Source organism: Pygocentrus nattereri, chromosome 12 (genome assembly GCF_015220715.1).
Source record: "Pygocentrus nattereri isolate fPygNat1 chromosome 12, fPygNat1.pri, whole genome shotgun sequence".
Lineage (NCBI taxonomy): Eukaryota > Metazoa > Chordata > Actinopteri > Characiformes > Serrasalmidae > Pygocentrus > Pygocentrus nattereri.
Window position 1 is genome coordinate 4,888,904 of NC_051222.1, and position 11,993 is coordinate 4,900,896.

At 38.3% G+C, this 11,993-nt stretch overlaps 1 protein-coding gene across 1 annotated transcript in view; it reads left to right on the top strand.

Annotated features, from left to right (window-relative positions):
- The window catches only part of LOC108411709 (zinc finger protein 850-like), a 28,791-nt gene extending 20,325 nt beyond the window's left edge, over positions 1–8,466 (top strand). Inside the window, exons 3-4 of the mRNA XM_037543122.1 lie at positions 606–1,460; positions 5,530–8,466. Coding sequence (XP_037399019.1) covers positions 606–1,460; positions 5,530–6,318 — 1,644 coding nt within the window. The 3' untranslated portion in view covers positions 6,319–8,466. The remainder of the gene's footprint in view (positions 1–605; positions 1,461–5,529) is intronic.
- The last annotated feature ends 3,527 nt before the right edge of the window (positions 8,467–11,993 follow it).

Here is an 11,993-nt window from a genome sequence, read left to right on the forward strand (position 1 = left end):
GGTCACCCACAGAGCAGCACTAGTAGCTGTTAATGAAGCAATGTTTTTATATATATATGGGTTGTCCCATTTCATAGAGCAAGATTTCAGCCATTATTCCCTGTAAATCCATTCCAAGGGTTTAGGGTGAAACAAGGGGAAGAGGTTAAAAGAAGAAATAGGACTGGGTCTAAGTGAATACTGAATTCTGTCCTCTTCTGTGGTGCGTAGAGTTTGGTTAGAGCCTTATTTCTCCTTACTGTGCCTAGGTTTATGCATCAACAACCTGTACATTTTAAACTCCTAGAATGGACAAGTGTATAGTTTAGCTTTATAGCTAACGAACAGTGTTCTTAAGGAGAGCCTTTTCCCCAACAGTTGTATCATACTTTTTGTTGCATTTCAGGTTGTTTTGAATCTTTTCCCCTTATTTTCTCTCTCCAGAATTGAATGACCTCCTATTGCAAGTCTTCTCTTGCTCCATGTGTTCACTTTCCTATCCACCTCCACTTTACCTCCACAAACAGTTGAAATCAGAAGATATTACCTAAGAGAACATGGACTCTCCTCAAATGTCCACTGATACTCTCACTACTTGCAGACAAACTGAGAAAAAAGCTAGCAAGCAAAGAACTCACCTCTGCTCAGAATGTGGGAAGAGTTTTACTAAAAAGAGTAATCTTCAGGCACACCAGCGCCTTCACACAGCAGAGAAACCGTACCAGTGCTCAGAGTGTGGAATATGCTTTGCTCGGCAGAGTCATCTCCAAGAACACCAGCGCATTCACACAGGGGAGAAGCCGTATCAGTGCTCAGAGTGTGGGAAGAGGTTTACTAGAGGGAGTCATCTCCAAACACACCAACGTATTCACACCGGAGAGAAGCCTTATCACTGCTTAGAGTGTGGGAAAGGTTTTACTCGGCAGAGTAACCTCCAGCAACACCAGCTCGTTCACACAGGAGAGAAGCCGTATCAGTGCTCGGAGTGTGGGAAGTGTTTTACTCAGCAGGGTATCCTCAAAAGGCACCAGCTTAATCACACAGGAGAGAAGCCATATCACTGCTCAGAGTGTGGAAGAAGTTTTCTTCTACGTTATTTTCTACGAATACATGAGCGCGTTCACTTGGGTGTGAAGCCGTTTTATTGTTCAGAGTGTGGGAAGAATTTTAATCTGTATACTGTTTTCCAGCAACACCAGCGCATTCATACAGGGGAAAAACCCTATCAATGCTCAGATTGTGGAAAGAGCTTTACCCAAAAGAGCCATCTCCATGTACACCAGCGCATTCACACAGGAGAGAAGCCACATCAGTGCTCAGAGTGCGGGAGGAGTTTCATCCAGTTATGTTCTCTCCAGCAACACCGGCGCATTCACACGGGAGAGAAGCCGTATCGCTGCTTAGAGTGTGGGAAGAGTTTTACTCGACGGAATACTCTCACACAGCATCAGCGCATTCACACAGAAGAGAAACCTCATCAGGTTCAAACTGCGGAAAATGTTTTAGTGACTGAGCTGCCCTCAGAACATGCCAGCTCATTCATGCAGGAAACAAACCACATCACTGCTCAGAATGTGGAAAGAGTTGTAATTGAGTAATCTCCAAAAACACCGGAACATTTACACAGGACTGAAGCCAAACCACTGCTCAGAGTGTGGAAGGAGTGTCTAGCATTTGAGTAAACTGAGTACACTTAGAAGGAGGTGTAATCTAATCAAGAACATGGTGCTTTTGGGTTCACCATAAATTATGAAACCAACATTTTTGCTATTAAAGATGAGATTTGAGCAGACAAGACTAGGCATAGATGGAGTTGAATTATTCCAAGATTATTCTGTCTTCTATCAGGCTTCTGAATAGCGTGTTCATTGTATCCATTCACCTTGTAGCTGGTCATCCCCTTTATCTTTTACCTTCAACTAGGGCTGGGCAGTAAAAAACGATAACAATAATTATCGCGATATACCTTTTCCTCGATAGAACGATAAAAATGCTTTGATAAATTTTCTATACAATACATCGTTCTCACGCTTCCACATTCTCGCGAAAGCTCTGATGGCATTTTCTACTGCAAGGAAAGCAACACTAGTCTGCTGTGTCCAGGAGAGGGCGCACTTCCAGGTTTTTCAACATGATTAGAGAGGTAGGGGCCACAAGTAAAATCAGTCTTTAGTAACATCCGAAACGTGGAGTTATACTGTTTTTATGGACCAACCAGCAATCTGTTCTCCTACAGATTTTAGTTTAAACATAGCTAAAAGGAGGACTGTTTGTCTGGTGTTGATATGTTGCGGTTCACCCCTCAAATTACTATAGAGAAATCCAGTTGCCTGCTAGCTGCCCTCTGAATACTGTGATATGCTTTGACATGGTTGTGGTAGGATTGGTGGCAGTAAGGTGGTGTGATCTATCACTGATGCACTGAGCCAGCTAATGTTCGCTGTTCGTACTAAGCTAACGTTGAGGAACTGAACAGTTTAGCACTGTTGGCCACTTGTTTAGCATTTGTAATGAGATAGCTGAGCTCTCGTCACCAGACAGCTAAAAATAATCTTTTCTTTCTTAAATTATGACTATTACAAAAATTGCTCACCATAAATTTTCTCCCACTCTCCCATGACAGATTTGTGAGATGTTCTACTGTTTGGTGAGTGTTCTGACCATAAAGCATAGTTTAAAACAGCAATTAGGACCCAGGAGCAAAACTCAGCCTTCAAACTTGAAAGAAATAATGATTTGACATTTATAGCAATATGTACCGACATCAAACGATATGAATTTTGTTTATCCTGATAACATTTTTAGTCATATTGCCCAGCTCCACCTTGAAATGTCCAAGCATAATGGTCTTTTCCATTGGTTTGATTTAGTTAAGAATCCATTTTTTGTTTTCTCTGCTGTCTAAGGTACTCCCAAAAGTTCAAAAGCATTAATAGGATACATTGTTTTCAGTTTTAGTTTTTTACAGTAATTTTTGGTAGTGTTACATTTATCTATAGCAAGATAAAGAAATAAGGTTAGATGCTATTCAAGCTCAAATAAAAGTTCTCACTGCTGTTACTTCACCCGTTATTAGACCATTGTTATTGCAAGACATATTAAGTGCTTCAGTAAGTAAAGGGTTTGTGATTTCTTCACTTATTCTCACATTGGTTGTGCTAGCAGTAGTAATGCTGTTACAGAACGGTTTTCATGTCATTCTTGGCCGTCTTTGCAAGTGTTTCATTTTTGTTTTTTCAATTTTTGACTTTTCTGTCTGTGTTTGTTAATGGATTGTCTGCATTTTGCGCATCTTGCTTATCCCTGCCTCTCGAAATTCAGGTGAAACTACTTCAGAACATTTTATTTTATTTTAAAAATAATACATATAATGTAGTTGTAGTTAGTTAGTTCATCAGAAGGTACACCAAGGTTTTATTAACGGTTGAATGATAAACACTATAACACAGCTAGATTTTGGAACCTGCATGCGTATGAAGTAAAAGTCACAAAAGACGACTGAACTTAAAACGTAACTGTTTCTTAAATAAGGTTATATTGTAAAATTTACTGAACTGTTAACTGTATATCTGGAACAAAAAGACAAATGTTTACCAGAATGTCTGTAACAAGCTTTGTTTTCCAAAGTCTGTGTAGTCTTAAGCTGTGTAGTATTGAACTTAGTGGGTTTTTTTTTTTTTTGGTTTTTTTAAACAATGCAATATTGAAATAATACTTTAAACTATGAATATTGTAAATGGTATTCATCTACTGCTGGTGCGACTCCTAACATATCCTCAAGAGGATTATAAATATTTGTTTATTTTTAATGTCAAGTCATGTCAGAGTTTTAAAAAAATGAAAGACCAATTCTTAGCTCAAACAGGCTCAACACAGCCCAGATCTGTGGTTTGTTGAGCCTGGTTAAACTTAGCTGTTGGTCTGCCAAGCTAACACTAGCATGATCAGCCTACTCTACTACAGTTGTTGTTCAGTTAATGCTTTAATGTTTAATGGATGAAGAGTTGAGAATCTTACTAATCTTCTAACCATAAATGTTCAATTGTGAACTTGTTTTTTGTGTTTCCTGAGCTTAGTCTCATCTGCTCAGTCTGTTCAAATGTGGAGGGCTGTACTCATCAAATCGAGCCTGGTGGTAAAAGGATGAGGTGAGAGGTTTGGAAACTGGGAGGCAAGAGGGCGTTTGCAGTTTGCATAATGGATGCGATTTTTAGTATTTACCGTGGCATATCTAATGTACAAAAATACTAGACAATTAAAAAAAAAAAAAAAAAAAAAATATATATATATATATATATATATATATATATATATATATATATATATATATATATATATATATATATATAATTTTAAATAATTTGAATGATTAGTTTAGGGGTACTTTATACAGTACAAATTGATCAAGGCCTCAATTTCATTCAGACAATTTTGTTGATGTTGCAAAGATGAAAGGACATCTAGAAATAATTTGACAAATGTTACATGGTGTAAAACCCAGAAGACAAACTGATGCATGAATCACAACGGTGGCTTCTTGCCCTGCGCAAGATGCACCTTACTCAATCTTATTTATTTTTTTTTTAGTTTTGTTTTGTTTTTTTGTTTTTTTTGCATGCTATAAAATCAAAGTTGACTGTGTAGGTTCATGCTTTAGGCCCAAAACATACTTCATGCAAGGACACAAAAGGCTCGCTCCTTCTGTACAAACTCACCGCCCATTCTTACATTGCTGTGGAGATTAAAACACCTCAGTACCGAAGGGGGCGATAGCGTACAAATCAGAGAGGTACCTACTGTTATTCCAGTAGCCTCAACAGCTAAACATGGACAGTAGAGGGGCTGCTTTACCTCTTCTCTTGGATTGGAAATGCGATAATTAATCTTTTTTTAATTCCATCTTTGCGTGAGACTTAAGTGGTTGTCTGCTATGGCAGTTGAGAAGCACACTGGTGGTACAAGACCGCTTGGTCAGGCTTGGCTTTCGTTGTAGCGCCTATAGTATAAGTTGCTAAGAATGGAGCTTGCACTTGCGTTGCGTTATCAAATGCGTTGTGACACATTTTTGAACGCAACCACTTGTGAAACCCATTCTGCATATCTTGAAGCATCTGCTTTCGCATCCTTGCGTGGAGCCTGTTTTGGGCCCCAGTCTGTACACGTTACAACCAATGCATGTTTATAGTTTAACTTTACAGTTAATGGACAGTGTTGTTAAGGAGGGCCTTTTCCCGCACTTTCCACAATGTAAAATCCCCAATAGCTATCATAATTTTGCTGCATTTCAAATGGAATTCTGAATCTTTCCCCCTTATTTTCTCTCCTCCAGAATTAAATGAGCTCCCACTGCAAGTATTCCCTTGCTCCATATGCTCACTTTCCCATATACCTCCAGTTTATCTCCACAAAACAAGAAGCAAGAGGAGTAAGTCAGACTGTTGAAATCAGAAGAGATTGCATATGAATATGGCCTCTCCGCAAACATCCACTGGTTCTCTGACATCTTGCAGACGAACGCAGAGAAATAAAACTGAACAAAGAAGTCACCTCTGCTCGGAGTGCGGGAAGAGTTTTACCCGAAAAAGTAATCTCCAAACACACCAGCGCATTCATACAGGAGAGAAACCGTATCAGTGCTCAGAGTGTGGAATGAGTTTTAGCCGACAGAGCCACCTTCAGCACCACCAGCTCATTCACACAGGAGAGAAGCCCTATTGGTGTTCAGAGTGTGGGAAGAGTTTTACTCAGCAGGGTATTCTCAAAAGACACCAGCTCATCCACACAGGGGTCAAGCCACATCACTGCTCAGAATGTGGGAAGAGTTTTCTTCGGCAATGTCTTCTAGAAATACATCAGCGCATTCACTCAGGAGTGAAGCCGTATTATTGTTCAGAGTGTGGGAAGAATTTTAATCGATATACTGATCTCCAGCAACACCAGCGCATTCATACGGGAGAGAAACCCTATCAGTGCTCGGAGTGTGGAAGGAGTTTCACCCAAAAGAGCCATCTCCAAGCACACCGGCGCATTCACACGGGAGAGAAGCCGTATCAGTGCTCAGAGTGCGGGAGGAGTTTTATCCAACTGTGTGCTCTCCAGCAACACGAGCGCATGCATACAGGAGAGAAGCCATATCGCTGCTTAGAGTGTGGGAAGAGTTTCACTCGACGGAATACTCTCACACAGCATCAGCGCATTCACACAGAAGAGAAACCTCATCAGGTTCAGACTGCAGAAAACGTTTTATTGACGGAGCTGCCCTCAGAACACGCCAGCTCATTCATGGAGGAAACAAACCACATCACTGCTCAGAATTTGGAAAGTGTTGTAATCGAGTAATCTCCAAAAACACTGGTACATTTACACAGGACTGAAGTTTGGAAAAAGCTTCAGACATTTGAGTTCTTTTGAATAAAGCGAGTACACTTAGAGGAAGGTGTAATCTCCTCAAAAACATGTTCATTCATGGTTTTATTGGGTTCATCATGAATGAGGAACCCATGTTGATCCAGTTGATCGGACTCCTTGAAAAAAGTTGGAATGAACTTCACTATTCTGAAAGGTATAAGGATGACATTCAGTGATGGCTTGTCTTGGGAGATGCTTGGACATCCACATTTCAGCAATGGTCGTCAGTCAGTCAGTCAGTCAGTGACTCGGTAAGATACATTGACACTAGTAGACTGTTTTGTAGTAGACGGTTTTCCCCTTATTCCAAATGTAAGCCAAGACAGCTGCTGTCTGAAGATTGCTTCCTTAGCTTTGTTCAGGAGAACAAATGTAGCCAGTGAGAGTTAAAGTAGACAAATGTAGCTAATGAGAAATTAAAGTTTACTTGCTTCAACCTAACATCTTGCAAACTGCATGTGTAAGTCAACAGACAGTTGCCTTAAAGTGTTTTAATTTTTAACAATATAAAAATTTCATGTTCATGGACCATCCAGCATTTCTGATGCTGAGCCTAAGCCAACCTGAACTTTATATTGGATCACTTTTGATGGCTGATCCCCCTTCCTATGGTATTGAATATCAATACAGTTTGGTAAGAAATAAAGTAAGGCTTCAAAATGGCTGTTAACCCTGGTAGAAACCATATGAACAAGTCGTAATGTGATGATATGTTAGATAATCTGGCATACAGTTTTAAGTGTTGGCATGAAACGATCTACTAAGCTAAATTTGTGGCCTCATAGCTCCACTACAAAACTAAATTACAAACTTCAGGCAGCGAACATATACTGGCTGATTAACCACTGTTGAGGTCATTATTTTATGGTTTTTAATGATGGCTGTCTGCATTCTTTTAAGAAAGAAGTCATAAGCTTGATTTTTTTTTTTTTTTTTTTTCCCTATATGGTCACAAACATTCTAACAGTAATTGCTGTTTTTCATATGTGATTGTGTAATCTTTCTATCTGAATATTGTGATTTTTAAATTGCTATGTTTAGATTCTCACCATGTCAGCATGTAACAATGTCCATGTACGCCAATCTAAACAATTTAAAAAGGACATTTTAGCCTGTGGCTGCCTATCATCTTTTTTTTTTTTTTTTTTTTTTTGGTGAGATGTTTTATTTTTCATGGTTTCAGGGTACCATGGTGACCCTGAGGGCTTGTCAAACATCCTAGGGCACCATGGCAAACAGATTAGGAAAGCAGTTGAGATTTGGAATTGTTAGCCAGAGAATCATGCATTGTTTCTATGAATAAATCTGTAAAAACCTTTTGGCATTATGGACTTGCTTTTCCAGAAGTTTTTAATCATGTTACTTTGCAATCTCAATATTTTAGTTAATGTAACATTTGTATTTAATACAACATATATTTTTAAATCTGGAGTGAATTTTTATTTGCACTACAGCTGGGTGAATGGTTTGGGGTCCCATTACTGGGTACACTCAAAACGGTGATTGATCAAGGGTTCTTTAGTGAAGAAAAAGTTTCTATGTAGCACCATGGGTGCCATGTTTTTTAATGTAATTAAAATATATCATGCTGTTCTATTATTGTCCTTCACTCACACCAGTGTATTTATAAGCAGTTTGGTACCTAATTATCTAATGACACCAATATATTCAAATCATATTCTAGCACTTATTTTATATTTTTATAAAGGACTTTGACACAAAGCTGCTTTACAGAAATCCAGGTCGAAGTTTCTAATGAGAGAGCAGAGGACAAGGAAAAACCTGAAGAGCATAATGAAGAAACACTGAGAAGATCCAAGACTCAAAAGGAACAACTCACGGTGAAGAACCAAGACCAAAGATATCTCATTCTGGTTGACTCTGGATACTTTGCACAAATACTAGTAAATCATTAATGAACATTCCAGTTGCATATACTAGCTTGTATTTTAACATGAAAGAGTTGAGTCTTCCTTCTACAGAAGTGGTTTCTCTTGTTTTTGTTTGTAACTGGAACTGTAGATAACCATTCATCTTGCAGCCACCAGACCCAGTAAAGAATCTGACAGTGAAACCTCATTTTCGTGTAATTATTCGAAGACTGCAACTGTTGGCACGGCACCTGAACGATCAAATGAGTTTCAGTCCTGATGATAAATAAGCAGTTATGTATGACATGAAGGTTTGATTTATTTAATCATTTTTAGGCTAATGAAACAGAACTTAAGGACTGATGAATACCAGGTATCCTGAGATTTTTGGAGGGGGAGGTGGGGTGCGTCTTTGCCGTGGGGGTTTGGGGGAGGGTTTTTTTTAATGGCCCCCAAAAGTTGGTAGAGTATCCAGAAATATGGTGAAGCTGGCACACACAAGATCTGTTCCTTCATAATTTATATTAGATCGGATGGTAATGTAATACAGGCTGTACGTCCACTTGCAACAGCTAAGCTGAAGGTCCAAACACTCATGTTATCTTCAAATTTACTAATTTTTTTTTAATCCTTGTGGTCAATTTGACCCCAGAACTTGAAACCTCCATGAAATGTCAAAGTTCTGGTGGTAATTACATTTTCCTCTTCCCCATGTGGTGTGAATTATCAGTGGTTCTTGCCCTGCTACAGATGTGATTACGTTATGTTAGGGCCCTAAAGCAGAAGGATGTTTTTTTTGAAGATTACAGAACTGCTACAGTTGTTATAGTGATCTCAATATCATCCAGAAACAATCAAAACAAACATGTAAAATGATATTTCTTATTTTATTTTACACAGCTAAAGCAGCCTGGGGTCAAAACTGACCTGAAGTCTGGTTCCATTGACTTACATTAAAAGTAAAGTGGGTTTTGTCCTTCTCATATAAAGTTCTCATTTTGATAATACGAGGTTTTCTTCGGACATCAGTGATATAAAATAGTTTATTACCTTACAGATCTGCTCCTTCAACAGCTCCTCTCTCCTTTAGCTTCTCTCTCTACCACTCTCTATCTACCGCTCTCTCTTCTTGCCTGCGTTAAGTAACATGCTATATTGTTAAAATGAAAAGGATAAAAGATGAATCAGTTCATTTTTTTTGACTGGCAAAAAATCTCACCTTCAGTGCCTCTCTTAAAAAACATCCATCTAGTCACAGGCTGAGAGTTAGAGGGATGTAAAACTGTTCTGATCAGCAGACCTTTTCACTGACATGACCATTCTTGTAAACAACAATGGCTATCACTAATTAACGTGGCTATTACAAATGTTTAGGAGACATGAAAAATAAGAACACAAAGTGCTGCCAAACAGGTTATTTTGCTCGTTCCCGATCTGGGACGTTTCTCAAACTTCACACGTGAAGAGAGAGAACTCCCGCTCTGCAATGTGTTCCGTTTTTCCTCAAACACTAGGGGGCGCTCCCGAGTGATTCCAAACTGAATGAGTTGATATGGGGCATTTGAGCAAAAAAATAAAAAGTTTATAAATGCTGAAACATTTTGAATGGAAAAGAATGTGATTAGTTCCTGAACAGTGAATATCATAAAACATTTTAACACCGCTCTTATGTTTTTAAGAGCTTTTAAACTTGAGCTATAGGTGTTTAAAACAGCGCGTCATGCATATTCATGACATCAGTGAGCGCTAACAGCTCACTGACTGCCTCCTGCTGCAAAAAAAAAACATTTGCTGTAGAAAAATAGGAAATATAAAAGTAGGATTTCTTTGTTTTTTCAGGGAAATCCATTCTTCCACTTTATAAAATTAAAGAAACTTTTTTTCGTTTTTAGCTGTTGAGGTCCATTTACTCCCATTTATTGAAGACTCTGGTGTTTAGCAGTCCTGTTTTTGATATAACAGGGGCAATAGGAAGTGGCTAGGCTCCTCATAAGCCGGCTCTGGCTGCAGTCTTCTCTTACATTGTGTTTGGCTGAATCTCAAATAGCTCCCTACTCCCTGTTTAGTGCAGTCCATAGGTTATGAAAGCATGGCTGTAGCCCAACAGGGAGATGCAGAGTTCATGGCTGAATCCCAAATGAATCTCTTAAACATTTAAAGCACTTTGATGTAGGAAATTTGGATGTAGGAAGTATTTGACTACCTATTAAGTGCACTATGTTATACAGGGAGTGTGAAACTGTTTGAGATTGAGTCTTTGAAAGTTTCTCGCAGCAGCAACAGCGCTTCCACCAGTTCACACCCTGTTCCACACAATGGAACAGTTGAATAATTCCTCCTCCAGCATTTAGTACCTTATTGCTTTAGAATAACACATGACAGATAAGATTAGACATACATAAAACCAATAAATGCAGAGTAGAGCATCTGAAAATGAATTTTATTTCTTTTATTGTCAAGAAAGCAGTGTTTACAGCAGCCCCACACATACAGCAATACTACAGTAGAACCGTTTCTTACAAAAATCATCAAACAAAAATTACAACAAATTAAAAAAACATTAGCCATAAGTAGTTTTAAGATGCCAGGAAAACATGAAAGTGTTTTAATGCAGCTGTATTTTGTTTATTAATCTTTTTATTTCTTGATTGCATAAATATATTTTGCTAGAAAAACATAAGATTTATTATTAAATACACAAGAAATAGTTGAAAGTAAACATTAGTTGGGGAACAAATGCCTATTTGTTGAGGGCAGTGTTTCTTCCCAACTTTGAAATGTTATCTGTTTAGTCACCAAGACAATTTCGGTTAGGACTGAATTCAGGACAGTAGTGATTACAGAATAACAGTTCCTAACTACTTCCTCAAGGTCTCAGGAAGCCCCCAACCCCACCACAATGCAAAATATAACAAACAAAAACTAAACCTGAAATATAACTTTGTTTATGAACAGTTTGAACAGAAACAAATGTGAACAACACAATTATTATGTAATGCATAAAATGCATTTCCAGCATGTATTTTTGTAGTTTTTGTAGAGCTTTTAATTATTTTAAATATGGTGGTAGGGTGTGCGCTGAGGGGCTTTTACTTTACTTATTTAGTCAGGGCTTTTCATTTTTCATTTGCAGCTTCAGTGGACTGTCCCTAGTCTTTAACCTGCCTCTTGAGCTGCTTTGACCCCTCGCAGTCAAATGCCCAAGGCACCAGACCTACAGGTCCACAACTGGCTCATAACAAGGCAGTGTCCTAAATACTGTCCTAACTTTAGAATAAACCCAGCAGTGTCCCGTTTCAACCCTCTGTTCCCCGCCCTCCCCCATTAGCTTCGCTGACAGAAAGACAATGTTAAAGTTTTCAGAAAACTGTGACAGGCACGAGAAGTTAACTAGCAAACTTTGTCCGTCTAAAGAAAAAGAAGTAAATCTACAGAACAGTACGGAGAGAGGTCATGAGCTGTTGCTATAGTTTTTTGATTGTTATCTTGAGGTAACAAGTATTTTTTGATCTTAAATTAATAACTTTATCTTGAGATCAAAAGATACTTTACTCTCAGATAACAATTCAGAAAATTATATCTAGCTCATGACCTCTTCAGACTTCCATAGAGGAGAAAAACTTTATTTTTTATGCAAATCAATGTAGATATTTTATTCCAATGAATTTCAGAACACTTGGTCCACTCATCTTGAAATTTTCACACAATGTAAAATGCTGCTTAAATGATGTAGGA